The 15,811-nt window shown below is 40.3% G+C and overlaps 1 protein-coding gene across 1 annotated transcript; it reads left to right on the top strand.

The window, feature by feature from the left end:
• Positions 1 to 10,792: 10,792 nt before the first annotated feature.
• bsx (brain-specific homeobox) lies at positions 10,793 to 15,386 on the top strand. The gene is made up of 3 exons (XM_061896522.1): positions 10,793 to 11,036; positions 12,208 to 12,398; positions 13,983 to 15,386. Exons 1-3 carry the CDS (start codon positions 10,793 to 10,795, stop codon positions 14,211 to 14,213), a joined length of 666 nt encoding a protein of 221 aa, XP_061752506.1. The 3' UTR covers positions 14,214 to 15,386.
• The last annotated feature ends 425 nt before the right edge of the window (positions 15,387 to 15,811 follow it).

The following is a 15,811-nucleotide window of genomic DNA, read 5'->3' as shown; positions in this document are numbered from 1 at the left end:
TGTGGAGGAGCAGCAGCTTTACTTTGAGTTCCTCCCGGATGGCAGAGCTTCTCACCCTATCTCTAAGGGAGAGCCCCGCCACACGGCGGAGGAAACTCATTTCGGCCGCTTGTACCCGTGACCTTGTCTTTTCGGTCATGACCCAAAGCTCATGACCATAGGTGAGAATGGGAACGTAGATCGACCGGTAAATTGAGAGCTTTGCCTTCCGGCTCAGCTCCTTCTTCACCACAACGGATCGGTACAATGTCCGCATTACTGAAGACGCCGCACCGATCCGCCTGTCGATCTCACGATCCACTCTTCCCTCACTCGTGAACAAGACTCCTAGGTACTTGAACTCCTCCACTTGGGGCAGGGTTTCCTCCCCAACCCGGAGATGGCTTTCCACCCTTACCCCATACTCTCTGAGCACTCCCCACAGGACTTCCCGAGGGACACGGTCGAATGCCTTCTCCAAGTCCACAAAGCACATGTAGACTGGTTGGGCAAACTCCCATGCACCCTCAAGAACCCTGCCGAGAGTATAGAGCTGGTCCACAGTTCCACGACCAGGACGAAAACCACACTGTTCCTCCTGAATCCGAGGTTCGACTATCCGGCGTAGCCTCCTCTCCAGTACACCTGAATAAACCTTACCGGGAAGGCTGAGGAGTGTGATCCTACGATAGTTGGAACACACCCTCCGGTCCCCCTTCTTAAAGAGAGGAACCACCACCCCGGTCTGCCAATCCAGAGGTACCGCCCCCGATGTCCACGCGATGCTGCAGAGTCTTGTCAACCAAGACAGCCCCACAGCATCCAGAGCCTTAACGAACTCCGGGCGGATCTCGCCACCGAGGAGCTTTTTAACTACCTCAGCGACCTCAGCCCCAGAAATAGGAGACTCCACCACAGATTTTCCAGGCACTGCTTCCTCATAGGAAGACGTGTTGGTGGGATTGAGGAGGTCTTCGAAGTATTCCTTCCACCTATGCACAACATCCGCAGTTGAGGTCAGCAGAACACCATCCGCACCATACACGGTGTTGATAGTGCACTGTTTCCCCTTCCTGAGGCGGCGGACGGTGGTCCAGAATCGCTTCGAAGCCGTCCGGAAGTCGGTTTTCATGGCTTCCCCGAACTCCTCCCATGTCCGAGTTTTTGCCTCAGGGACCGCTGAAGCCGCACACCGCTTGGCCTGTCGGTACATGTCCACTGCCTCCGGAGTCCTATGAGCCAAAAAGACCCGATAGGACTCCTTCTTCAGCTTGACGGCATCCCTCACCGCTGGTGTCCACCAAGGGGTTTTAGGATTGCCGCCCCGACAGGCACCAACTACCTTGCGGCCACAGCTCCGATCAGCCGCCTCGACAAGAGGTGCGGAACATGGTCCACTCGGACTCAATGTCCAGCACCTCCCTCTTGACATGTTCGAAGTTCTTCCGGAGGTGGGAATTGAAACTTTCTCTGACAGGAGACTCTGCCAGACGTTCCCAGCAGACCCTCAAAATGCGTTTGGGCCTGCCAGGTCGATCCGGTATCCTCCCCCACCATCGCAGCCAACTCACCACCAGGTGGTGATCGGTAGAAAGCTCTGCCCCTCTCTTCACCCGAGTGTCCAAAACATAAGGCCGCAAATCCGATGACACAACTACAAAGTCGATCATGGAACTGCGGCATAGGGTGTCCCGGTGCCAAGTGCACATATGGACACCCTTATGTTTGAACATGGTGTTTGTAATGGACAAATTGTGACGACCACAAAAGTCCAATAACAAAACACCACTCGGGTTCAGATCCGGGCGGCCATTCTTCCCAATCACGCCTCTCCAGGTTTCACTGTCGTTGCCAACATGAGCGTTGAAGTCACCCGGGGGAGCACTTTCCAGTACTCCCTCGAGTGTACCCAAAAAGGGTGGGTACTCTGAACTGCTGTTTGGTGCGTAAGCACAAACAACAGTCAGGACCCGTCCCCCCACCCGAAGGCGGAGGGAGGCTACCCTTTCGTCCACTGGGTTGAACTCCAACGTGCAGGCTTTAAGCCGGGGGGCAACCTCTCACTGTCGGCAACGCCAGAGTGGAAGAGGGTCCAGTCCCTCTCGAGAGAAGTGGTTCCAGAGCCCTGTCTGTGCGTCGAAGTGAGTCCGACTATATCCAGCCGGAACTTCTCCACTTCGCGCACTAGCTCAGGCTCTTTCCCCCCCCCAGTGAGGTGACGTTCCACGTCCCAAGAGCTAGCTTCTGTAGCCGAGGATCGGACCGCCAAGTGCCCTGCCTTCGGCTTCCGCCCAGCTCACATTGCACATGACCTCTATGGCCCCTGCTATGGGTGGTGAGCCCATTGGAGGGGTGACCCATGTTGCCTCTTCGGGCTGTGCCCGGCCGGGCCCCATGGGAACTGGCCCGGCCACCAGGCGCTCGCCATCGTGCCCCACCTCCGGGCCTGGCTCCAGAGGGGGGCCCCGGTGACCCGCGTCCGGGCGAGGGAAATCTGGGTCCATGTTTTGTCTTCTTTATAGAGGTCTTCGAGCTGCTCTTTGTCCGATCCCTCACCTAGAACCTGTTTGCCTTGGGAGACCCTACCAGGGGGCATAAAGCCCCCGGACAACATAGCTCCTAGGATCATTGGGACACGCAAAGTCCTCTACCACGATAAGGTGGCAGCTCAGAGAGGAGACATTAACATTAACATTAACATACAATAAAATGTTGATTTCACATGAATGAAAATGATGTGAAATGCTGTCGGTATCAAACTTTGTCCTGTCAATCAGGGATCAAGCCTGCCCCGCCCTAAACGCAGAACACGCGCTCTGCGTAGGGTTTCGCGGTCCGTGTAGGGGTCTGTTTTACATGAAGAAGCACATGTCAAATGTAAAATATTGATTGGCAAGGTGCTTCATATAACATTTTACCCTTAACATGTTTCTGACCATGTAATGATCTGTCGCTGATAAAAAAAAGAAAATATGGTTAATAGCATAGGTCCCCAGACTTTTTGTCTCAGGAGCCGTATTGGGTCAAAAAAAATTTGGCCAGGGGCCAAATATTTATATTCCGAGCGTGATGATGTCACGTTATCGACGGGATGATGCGTTTTTAGACCATATGAATTGCCTGAGTGGCTAGGAGACATCAAGAGTAACAAGCGGTAGAAAATTGATTAGATATGACGGATTAAAAATAAATTATATAGAATATATATTTATTTTTTTTAACTTGGGACATCTGGCGAGCCGGACTATGGACGCTGGCGGGCCGGATGTGTAGTTTGGGGGACCCCTGGTTTATAGTTTAATTTTTTTCAAACATGCATATACTGTAGTTACATTACACATCACAATCTCCAGTTTCTCTTTTCAACATGTTTGAAAAGGATTAGGAAGAAGCGGAGCTCATTTAATCCTCCCCCTTTTCCCTTTCATAACAATTACTTACACATATTTTTTCTCTTCCTGTTTTCAATTTTTTAGAAAATTTACTCCATGAATAACACCAGCGAGCAGTACAGAATATACAGTAAAAAAAAATGTTTACAATACATATTTTGCTTGATTCATTATTCACGTATTTTGTGTCACCTTATGCTGTGTATTTTTATAATATGAGATTTCTTGCCTCCCGGTCCGATAGTTTGCGGCTGATGTAAAGCACGGGGCGGTCGAGGCCCTCCACCAGCTTGGTCAGCACCGCACCCAGTCCCCGGCCCGACACATCCGCCTGTAGACAGAAAGGGATGTTAAAATTTGGCATGTGCAGCACCGGCTCCTTGCAGAGTGCTGTTTTTACCTTCTCGAACCCCCGCTGGCACTGCTCCGTCCACTGGACCAGATCTGGAGCACCCTTTTGGGTGAGGTCAGTCAGTGGGCTGGTCAGGTCCGCAAACCGGAGAATAAATCGGGGGTAGTAGCCCGCTAGTCCCAAAAACTGCCTCACCTCTTTTTTCGTCCTTGGGGGTGGACTTTAGCTCCAGTCTTCTTCTGTTTGTTTGATATTGTTATTACTGCCACAAGTTGTGGAAAACTGTATTACAACTGAGCAGGGGCGCCGCTAGGGATTTTGGGCTCCATGAAAAGAATCTTTACAGGGCCCCCAACACATAATTTCATATAATTTCATCATCATTAGGGGCCTCTCTGGGCCCCCCCCTATCATGGGCCCCTAAAATCCGTCTCCTTTACCCCCCTTTTCGGCGTCCCTGCAACTGAGTACCACAGAGGCCCATATGGACCACAACTGAGAAACAGATACTGTATTTATTGGCTGCCTCTAGGAGACGCTCGCGACCAAACATTGGTTAAGAAACACTGATCTAGATACATGTACAACCTTTTTTTTTTAATGTATTATGACTGGAAAAAAATTATGAGCACGTTAGTTTCATTTCTATATATTTTTTTTTTTTTTCTACAGTAACATTTAAAATGATACACTCCAAAACGATTCAGTGAGTAGGAATCGATTCAGTAACTTATTTAGCAAAACAAATTAAGCAGTGTGAAATAAATACTGTAAGTTAGACACTAAAGGTGAAGCTTCCTATATTACTGTTATTTTTTGTAAGGGAATGAGGTATAAATGATTTATGGACGTAAATAAGCAAGCTCACAACATTTAATGGCCAATGCATTCACATCTTATTTGAATAAGTGCAACCAACACTTTAGGTTGAATTAACAAAAGGAAGCATTTTCTGCTGACATTTTCAACAATTAAGCAATTTTCAGTCAAACTACAGTGACCAACATTTTAAGAGTAGATATACCTGCTAAATAAAGGACAGCCTTACTGTATCTGTTCACCGCCCTGGTGTTGCCGGTGAAGTATATCTCCTCATTCCTGTTGATGGTGTTGGCCCCTTGCCTCCTAATTTCCATAGCCCCCTTCATCCATCTTTTCTATTTATTCGGCGTTCATAGCTCGGTTGGTAGAGCGGCCGTGCCAGCAACTTGAGGGTTCCAGGTTCGATTCCCGCTTTCGCCATCCTAGTCACTGCCGTTGTGTCCTTGAGCAAGACACTTTACCCACCTGCTCCCAGTGCCGCCCACACTGGTTTAAATGTAAGTTAGATATTGGGTTTCACTATGTAAAGCGCTTTGAGTCACTAGAGAAAAGCGCTATATAAATATAAATTCTCTCTCTTATTCGTTTTCTCATTGAATTACTTTTCCTTGGCTGATAATTGTTGTTTCGGTTTTAAAAGTATTGCGTTGTGTCGTTCGTCTTTGTTGTGGCTTTTGCAATCGTGCTGTAGCTGAAAGTTTTGTGTTGTAATTTATGATATTTCTTGTGGCGTTTGCGTTTGTTATGACCTTTCTCGACCGCCGTAGCTATCCGCCATTTTTGTTTCGACGGACAGAGAAATAGACTTAACTTATAACTTCTTTATTAAAAGTGCTAAAATACATATAAGGACTGACATTTTTAAATCCAATGTTTTCCTTTTTCTAGGAAAATAAAATCGATCAATTCCCTTCTAAAATGATCTTGGATCGATACCTATCTTTTTTGAGGGGAAACTTGCCAAGCACAGATTGAAATAGTTGAATCTAAGGAATATAAATTGATATATCGATTTTCTGTTAGACCCCCTATTCTTTACTTTTTACTTATTTCTTTATCATATCTTATTATTGTCATACAAACAGTACCCAATAAAAAATTATATCAAAGATGTCACCGGCCTTTTCTGCATACTACGGTTTACATGCATGAAGAAAAATTTAATATATGGCACATAATCAAATTCCCAAAACCACAATTGTGCATAATCTCTCCAAAATCTGTTTTTCTCACAAATATATGTTTAAAAATGGTTTATTTTTAATTGATCACCACCACAGATGGTGTATCAGGTGATCCGAATGTACCACTTAGAGGAGTGACGCATTCTCGCTGCCTCCAATGTTCACTTAATGAAATTGCCACAAAGCTACTTAACCGTGTCGAAAGAATGGATCCTAAAGGCGATTCATCAACATTTGATCCATTTACTTTCTAATCCCCTTGCTAAAGCAACGTGTTATCCCGGTGTGCACTATTGATGCACAGTCAGGTGCACAGGAGAGTGTAGTGCTTCCATCTGCGTCGGCAGCTCTTTTATTCCGTTTAGTACACCAGGATTTCACAGTATTTGTTCACAGTAAAATACTGTCATCAAAATATTAAATGCATGTTCCAATCATTTCTGCCTAAAGGTTGCCTGAGTTACAAATATGCATATTCAAAGTGAAAGCACATCAGTCTATAGAAAAGGACCCAGCGCTCTGATCCCTCTGTAATCAATTTGTTCCCTGTCCATCTGATCAAATGGAAGTCCTGTCCTCTGCAGCGTCAGGATTACAGCTTCCGCTCTAATATCTCACTTAATTGCCTAATTGCATTGCAGGCTGAATTCTGGCTAAATTAAGACACTTTTGCATTTACTGGCCTGATTAGAAATGTGACGACAACACCGTATCATCAAATTACAGCGGCAGCTTTGGTGCGTAAATGGGCACAGGAACGGTACTTGTGCTCTGGCAGATTTTAATACTGACAATTACAGCCAATTTGGGAGGAAATGACTTGTTAGAGCCAGTGGCGTCGAAGTGGAGGGTTAAGTGGGGATTGGTAGCAAGGGCGTGGGTTTGGGCTTTAGTAAAGTTTGAAGATTGTTTTTTCATATTTAAATGAAAGACCTCATTAATGTTCATTCTAAATTATTGTGGCTGTGAAAGTTCAATTATAAGGTTGCTTGAATCATATTAAGAGTGTCTAAGACTACCTACACCCCCTGGTAAAAAAATAAAATGGTTTGTTCCACCTGGATAGCAGCAAACCGAACTTGGAACAAGTCACTCAATATGGACGACATAACGTCATCAAAGCTCACACACACACACACACACACACACACACACACACACACACACACACACACACACACACACAAACTCACACACACACTTATAGTACTGGCTTTTTGGAGCAAGTGATGAAGTGACAGAAAAAATATAATGATTTTTTTATGGCAGCGTAGGAGAAAGTTATGTGAAAGTTTACTTTTGCATCTCATAGCACACGACTGTGGTCATTTCAAGGACCCTCAAGAGTAGAAACAGAGGTGCTACTAGTTTTTACAGACAGGGGACATAAATCCCACACATTCATAATAATATAGTCATAATAATGCTGATGTATAATATTATGATGTTGATAATATATATACCTCTTTTTTAAAATCATTGGTACTTTAACTTTATTTTTACTTAGGGCTCTGAAATAAAGGAAAACTTGACAGATTTACAAGCATATTAAAGTAAATGACAGGTTATATAATCAGGGAGTGGTCAAGGATGATGGGTCAAATGCAGACAATAATTTCGCCACACCTAGTGTGTGTGTGACAATCATTGGTACATGAACAATATCAATAACAAGATCTGAATCACAGCTTATGTTATTCTTTTCTGTGTTATTTGTGTTTTATGTTGCACGATTGCGCCAAGCAAAATTCCTAGTTTGTGAACCTGTTCTCAAACAACGGCCATAAAAACTCTTCTGATTCTAATTCTGATTCTGATTCTGAACTTTAACCTAATTAACGTTCGTATTCTGTCCATTTTATATTAAATTTGTTGCCTTTTTTTGCATTCAGATGTTGTCCATTTTATATTAAATTTGTTAGCTTTTTTTAAGTAAACGAAACTAACCTCTTTTTTTCTTATTTTTTTTTTCAAAACAATACCAAATTATAAAAATGTTTTTTTAGGATATATTCATCCCATGCGGTAAACATTTTCTATGTAAATTCACAGTAAATTCCTGGCTAGTAATTAAAGTATTTTCACATGAACAATTGCGGTATCAAATATCTTTACATAAACTAACTGTAACAGCAAAGTTTTGATTTTACGGTTAATTACAGTAAAATGACAACTACACTGTAACTTCCCAATAAATAATTACGGTCTCGGTTCCGCCACTTAAGACTGTGCAACGTAGACTAAAACATAAATCAGTTTGAATTTACAGCCATTTGTTGTGGTATTACAGAGGACTATGACTTCAGTATTTGACTGTGAAATAACTGTTAATAACAATAATTGCTGTGGATTACAAGGATATCGTAATTTTTACAGTCATTTGTTGCAATGTTACTGTAAATTCTGATTTAGTGTGGCTCAGATGGTGAAGTGGTCGCCCAGCAACTTGAGGGTTCCGGGTTCGAATCCAGCTTCCACTCACAACTGTTGTGTCCTAATTAGGCAAGGTCACCCATCTTGCACTGGGAGAAAGAATGTGAATAAATGTTTGGTGGTGGTCAGCAAAGCCTATAAGAGCAAATTGGCAGCCATGTTTCCGTCAGCACCTGTGTGGCTAAAAATGTAGCTTACCACCACCATAGTATGAATGTTGAGTATTGAATGATGGCTTTGAATGTCTAAAAAAGCGCTGTATAAATCTATCCATCCATCCATTTCTACCGCTTGTCCCTTTTGGGGTCGCGAGGGGGGGTGCTGGTGCCTATCTGAGCTACAATCGAGCGGAAGGCGGCGTACACTCTGGACAAGTCGCCCCCTCATCGCAGGGCCAACACAGATAGTCAGACAACATTCACACTCACATTCACACACCTATCCCCAGGTGCATGTCTTTGGAGGTGGGAGGAAGCCGGAGTACCTGGAGGGAACCCACGCAGTCACAGGGAGGACATGTAAACGCCATACAGAAAGATCCCGACCCCGGGATCGAACCCAGGACTACTCAGGACCTTCGTATCGTGAGGCAGACGCACTTACCCCTCTCCCACCGTGCTGCCCTGTATAAATCTAATTCATTATTATTATTATTTGTAGTGTATAAATCAAATTCATTGTTATTATTATTATTTCAGTCTTTTGCTGGGGAAAAATGCTGTAAAATCCAAGTTTGTCTTTTTTTTGTTTCTTTTTTTTACATTGAACAAACCTAATGAAGGTTTGTACATGTTTTAGAAAAACTGGTTTCAATCAAATCCATGCAATATTTTTTCAGGCGTTTGTCTGTGGCCGCAATGTTGAATTTAACATGGATGGAGGGTCCTTGAGGAGCCAGAATTTGGTGAAGAAGGAGTATAAACAAACCTAATTAAGATTTGTACATGTTTTAAAAAACTGGTTTTAACCAAATCCATGCAATATTTTTTTAGGCGTGGGTATGGGGTCGCAATGTTGAATTTAGCATGGGATGGAGGGCCCTTGAGGAGCCAGAATTTTGTTAAAGGCCTACTGAAATGAAATGTTCTTACTTAAACTGGGATAGCAGGTCCATTCTATGTGTCATACTTGATAATTTCGCGATATTGCCATATTTTTGCTGAAAGGATTTTGTAGAGAACATCCACGATAAAGTTTGCACCTTTCGGTGCTAAGAGAAAAGCCCTGCCTCTACCGGAAGTCACAGACGATGACGTCACATGTTTGATGGCTCCTCACATATTCACATTGTTTTTAATGGGAGCCTCCAACAAAAAGTGCTATTCGGACCGAGAAAACGACAATTTCCCCATTAATTTGTGCAAGGATGAAAGATTTGTGTTTGAGGATATTGATAGCGACGGACTAGAAAAAAAAGTTTAAAAAAAAAACGCGATTGCATTGGGACGAATTCCGATGTTTTTAGACACATTTACCAAGTTAATTCTGGGAAATCCCTTATCTTTCTATTGTGTTGCTAGTGTTTTAGTGAGTTAAATAGTACCTGATAGTCGGAAGGGTGTCTCCACGGGTGTCTTGACGCGCAGTGTCTCAGGGGTTAGGGTTAGGGTTGGACGGCACAAGCTCAGCGTTTCTCCGGTAAGAACTGACTTTTTAACCTAATTTTCTCACCAAAACCTGCTGGTTGACATGTGGTCGGGATCCGCGCTCTGATCCACAGGAAAGTTTCACCTCCAGGAATTTTAAACAAGGAATCACTGTGTGCTTGTGTGGCTAAAGGCTAAGGCTTCCCAACTCCATCTTTCTACTGTGACTTCTCCGATATTAATTGAACAAATTGCAAAAGATTCAGCAACACAGATGTCCAAAAAAACTGTATAATTATGCCGTTAAAGCAGACGACTTTTAGCTGTGTGTGTGCGCAGCGCTCATACTTCCTAAAAACCCATGACGTCTCGCGTACACGTCATCATTACACAACGTTTTCAAGATGAAACTCCCGGGAAATTTAAAATTGCAATTTAGTAAACTAAAAGTGCCGTATTGGCATGTGTTGCAATGTTAATATTTCATCCTTGATATATAATCAGACTGCGTGTTGGGTAGTAGTGGGTTTCAGTAGGCCTTTACGAAGAAGTATGAAGAAGGACTGCATGTAACTTATTCCAATTTATTTGGAAAAAAAACACTACTTAAATTCAATTTAAATTCTGAAATTCACACCAAGAAAGACCCCTTTAAAAAAAAGAAAACTAAAAACCATGTAGGACTAAAAGAAAACCATGAAAGATAAAAGTGCATATTTCGAATATAAGATGGCTGTTTTCTAACATGCACATCAGCAAACATTTGAAGTCGTGGGGATGAGTGATGTGTTCACTGGTTGATCACCGCTTCACCAAGTGCGCAATTCCAACCAATAGGAGCTAACAGCGGGTTAGCCAAGTCTCTCCCACCTATCCTGCGCTCTAATTGGCTGATGGCTAAATCAATTTCCCCACTCCTGTCAGAATAAATACTTGATGACAATCTGTCTTCCCTCGGATCTCGGACCTGAACACGCCGGGAGAACCCATAAAAAAAAAAAGACATATTTTCAAGCGATCAAATATACCTCTGAAAAAAGAACTATGAGCATGAATTACCCAAGTGTGGCGCCAACGCAGAGGTCGACGTCCTTTTTTATAGAAGACATTTTATTGCACAAACCCAAGCCGCTGAGAGAAGTCATCCCCTCGCCTTTCTGCGGCTCCTTGGCCTCGCGGATGCCGATCCTGGAGTATGGATACCCGCTGGTGCCCACGCCGATCCTGGCCCCGCATCCGCACCATCCGCTCCATAAGCCAGAGCATCACCAGTACTTCTTCACGTCTGGTAAGAACAACGTTTTGGCTTTGCTTAAAAAAAATAAAAATAAATGCAATTAAATACTTTTTCGTTTTGTATGTTTGTTTGTTTGTTTTTTTGTCTGAAATAAAAACTGTTCAAAGTTCAAAATTGGTGCAAACTAATGGAATAGCATAGCGACTTTTATTTCAGGACCTTTTTATTGTTGTGGTTGTAAACAAAATGTATTTAAATATTTAATTTTTACATTTTGTATTGTTTTTTGGGGGGTTTTTTGGTGTGCACGAATTATATTGTGTCCTTTCATTACTAATTAACATAACTTTAAAATTGGTGCAGAAATTGAAGTTTACCTTTTAGAAGCTTTTTTTGGGTTGGTAAAAAAAAGAAGAAATATTTAAATCTTTCAATTTGTTTTGTATTGTTTTTTTTTTTTGGCGTGCTGGAGATTTATTGTGTCTGTAAAAAAAACAGCACTTTTTTTTTTTTTTTACATCTGGTAAGAACAATAAGTTAAAATCCGGTGCGGAAATAAAATAGCACAGTAAAGCTTACATTTAAGGAGCTTTTTTGTTCTGAAAATAAATATTGTATTTACGTTTTGTATTTTTTTAGGGTGCACGAGATTTATTGTGTATGTACAAAAAAAACAGAGAATAAAACGTTCGTGCAGAAATATAGAATACAATTGTGAAGCTTATATTTTAAATAAAAATGTTGTTAGGTTAAAATGTTTATTTTAATTGTTCAACTATTGATCTTTAAAAACGCATTTCTTCATCTTAATAAGAACAATTGGAACAATAAGTTGGTGCAAGAATAGAATAGTATAGTAAAGCTTACATTTTAGGAAAATGTTTGTTTGGTTAAAAAAAATAATAATAATGTTTTGTAGTGTTTTGGGGGTGTATGAGCTATATTGTATCTAAAGAGAATCACGCACATAACTGACACCGCCAGAATATATTTGTTTTTTCTAAATTGCATAAATATGCCTAATAAAACACCTGCATGCAAAAATAGATACTACAAAATCTCCTTACAGTAATAATGTAAATTAATACAAACGGAATGCACATGTCGATAACATTCGTCCCAGTGTAAATAGACAGATTGAAAAAATATTATACATTTACTATGCAATTCAAGCATTATGCATATACAACATGAGTTAAGTTTCCCTTCCCCCGGGCTGCAGGCATGCAGATACCGGGCTTGTTCCAGCACCACGCAGACTTACCGGGGAAACACTGCAGACGCAGGAAGGCCAGGACGGTTTTCTCTGACTCGCAGCTTTCCGGCCTGGAGAAGAGGTTTGAAATCCAGCGGTACTTGTCCACGCCGGAGAGAGTGGAGCTGGCAACCGCTCTCAGCCTTTCCGAGACGCAGGTACGAAACTCACCTGCAGGCAGGCGCGCGTCTCCTGCATTTGTCTGCTTTTTTCCCCCATGGTTGCTCTGTTGCAAGCTTTACTTATCCTGCCTTTAAGTTCCGAGTGGTGACCTTGACTCCAGTGCCTTGAAAGTAGTATAATTATTGTCATTATTATTACTATTATTATTATTATTAATATTATTATTAAAACACGTTCACATCGGCACATACAATTAAGTTTGGTGTTCTTCAGGTGAAAGTTAATTTGCCGCATTTTATTAGTTTAACCCCATTTTTGTGTGTTATGGCAGTAAATTTTATATAAAATGAAAAGATGTTCGTGAAATATTTCAGATTTGGTACAACTCAAGAACCACTTTATAAACTCCCATTGGACCCAGTTTTTAATCTAAATATTATAAATAAAACCGATGACGATGTGTATTATGGGCCTGCATGCATGCTTCATTATAGAAATGGTTTATTTGTTTCAGACATGCTTAACAGTATGAAACAATAGCACAATTCAACATGTCCAAAAAGGAGTAGGAAGAAGCACAGTTTATATTTTAGCAGAAAAGGAAGGGAGTTACAAAATCTGAAATATATATTTTGTTGTAGTCCTACCATTATATATTTACTTTTTATATTAGATTTGTATTTTGTCCATATTTTGCATATTTCACATCTTCTATTTTTCTAAAATATAAAACACATAAATATATCTCAATTAAAATTGTTTTACTTCTCCCGTAATTGTTATCGTTTCTCTCGTTACTGCTTTTTTAAAATATGTGAAATACACTGTAATTTTTTTTTTTTTTACAAAAGCAATGTTAAAGGACTATATATTTTGTAAGACCATTGTAATAAAGTAATACAAAGAACAATCTAAAATATTAATATGTTAAAGAACACAAGACACTGTTATATGTGTTGTTTAATAAGGGAAAACATAATGTTAGACATAAAGATCAAAATACATGCACGTGTAAATGAAAAAACAGTAAGGTGTTTTAAAATCTGAAATATCTTAAGTGTTATATTTTTTTGTAGCTCTTCCATTATTGAAAAAAAAATCAACTTTTTTAAATAAAGGACCCTCACTGTAATTATTGTTGATTTAAAAAAAAGAAAAAGAAAAAATAATCCATGTTAAGGACAATGTAGTATATATAATACACTTGTGTAATCACATCGTAGGTAATACAAGTCAAGTAATAAAACAGAGAATACAAACTCAAATATTAATATGGAAACATAAAAAAAACATCACACTTTGTGACAAGAGGGAAAAATTATGTCAGAAATAAAGATCAAAGTACAATCCAAAATGAATGAAAAAACAGGAACACATTGTGTGGAGACGTAAAATAAGGACAACAATGAATATATATATATCCGATCAGAAATACTTTATTAATCCCACTGCATTCAAATATTGTATAAATCTTTCTTATTCTTGCATATTAATTAAAAAAAATTGTTTCTGTAAAAAAATACTTTATTTTCTGCAATGACTTCTGGGTTTATGTCTTTGAGTCAGAATCATGTCTTCGACGGACTGTATCGTTCATGTATTCTATGTATCGATCGCAGGTGAAAACGTGGTTTCAGAACCGGCGGATGAAGCACAAGAAGCAGGTGAGAAAAGCCCAGGACGAGTGCAAGACGAGTCCGGGAGAGATGGACAGATCTGCGGACAACTCAAGCGAGGGCGAATCGGCGGAGAAGAAAGGTCCGCTGGAGGCGAACACTTATCTGCTGGACGAAAACGACGACGATGTTGATATCGAGGATGATATTTGCTCTCCGGATCATCTTTTATAGTGCAGCTGCCCCCCCCCCCCCCCTTTCCCGTAACTGCTCATATAGTATATTTTTGTAAATAACGCTTTCTTTTACTGTAATTAGAAAATGTCTATAATGTTAAAAGATGATGTTGCTATTTATTCACACACCTGTTGATATGTTTGTGATTGTTGTTTTTTTTTCATGTGTGTACAAAACACGAACATATTTATAACACGATATCGGCTATCACTAACATTTGTTAATTGCATATCGCAGGGTCGGACTTATTTATTTTTAAAATTTGTACTTGCAGATATTTTATACACCCAAGCCGAATCGACGTCTTTCATAAAGATACATCATGTATGACTTCCTGTATGCACAATATTTGGACTTTTTATTTTGTATTTGTTTGTATTTGATCAATGTGTGACCTCGGACTCCATGCTATTTAAATGTATCAACTGTAAAGTCAAGAACAAGATCAATTAAATGTTGTACTTTTTTTTTCTTTTATGGACACACTGTAAACATTTTCGTTGTAAATTCCCAGTACATTTTCAGCAAAAAAACGCATTATTTTCACAGTAACATTTACTGTGAAGTTATGTGATGAGGTGGCGACTTGTCCAGGGTGTACGCCGCCTTCCGCCCAAATGCAGTTGAGATAGGCTCCAGCGACCCCCCGCGATCCCAAAAGGGACAACCGGTAGAAAGTGAATGGAGCGATACTGTGACGTTAAATACTGTGCAATATTGGTATAGCGCCATTTTTACAGTAATTTGTTAACAGGGTCCATTACATTTAGATTACAGTATTTTACTGTGGTATAATAGTTTTTTGTTTTTGTTTTTTGGGGTTTTTACAAGGCAACATAATTTCCTGCATGGGAATGAGAGGAAGCATTGAAATTAATTTTTGTTGGCAACACTGTAAAAAATGTTTTTTGTAAATTCACAGCAAATTCCTGGCTAATAATTGCATTACTTTCACAGTAACATTTACAATAATTTACGGTGAAGTTAAGTGATGTGCAATATAGCCTCATTTTTACAGTAATTTGTTGTCAGGGTCCATTAAATTTGGATTACAGTATTTCACTGTGAAATAATTGTTTGTTGTTTTGTTTAGTTTTTTACAAGACAACATAATTTTACTGGGAATAAGAGGAAACATTTAAATTGTTTTGGGGTTTTTTCTGTGTTTTTTTGGGCAAAACTGTAAAAAAATGTTTTTGTAAATTCACAGCAAATTCCTGGCTAGTATTTGCATTACTTTCACAGTAACATTTACAGTAATTTACTGTGAAATATCTTCATAGCAATTTACTGTAACTTCCAAGCTGTGATTTTACGGTCAATTAAAATACAGTTACAACTAAATGATGTAACTTCACAGTTGCAATTTGTACTTCATTACAATAAAATTACATAAATATGCTGTTTCTCTACAATTGTTTTTTTTTATAATTTATTATTCTCTCGGTTTGACAACATATTGCCACTTGCTGCACAGGAGTGTGCAATGTCCTTTAAGGAACCCATTGAGACAAACCAGTTTGAATTGAGAGTTATTTGTTGTGATATTACAGAGGTCTCTGATTACATTTTACCGTGAAAAAAAATGTTGTTCA

This window comes from Nerophis ophidion, linkage group LG04 (genome assembly GCF_033978795.1).
Source record: "Nerophis ophidion isolate RoL-2023_Sa linkage group LG04, RoL_Noph_v1.0, whole genome shotgun sequence".
In the NCBI taxonomy this organism is placed as follows: domain Eukaryota; kingdom Metazoa; phylum Chordata; class Actinopteri; order Syngnathiformes; family Syngnathidae; genus Nerophis; species Nerophis ophidion.
The sequence above is the reverse complement of the archived record's forward strand: the minus strand, read 5'-3'. Positions and strand labels throughout refer to the sequence as shown.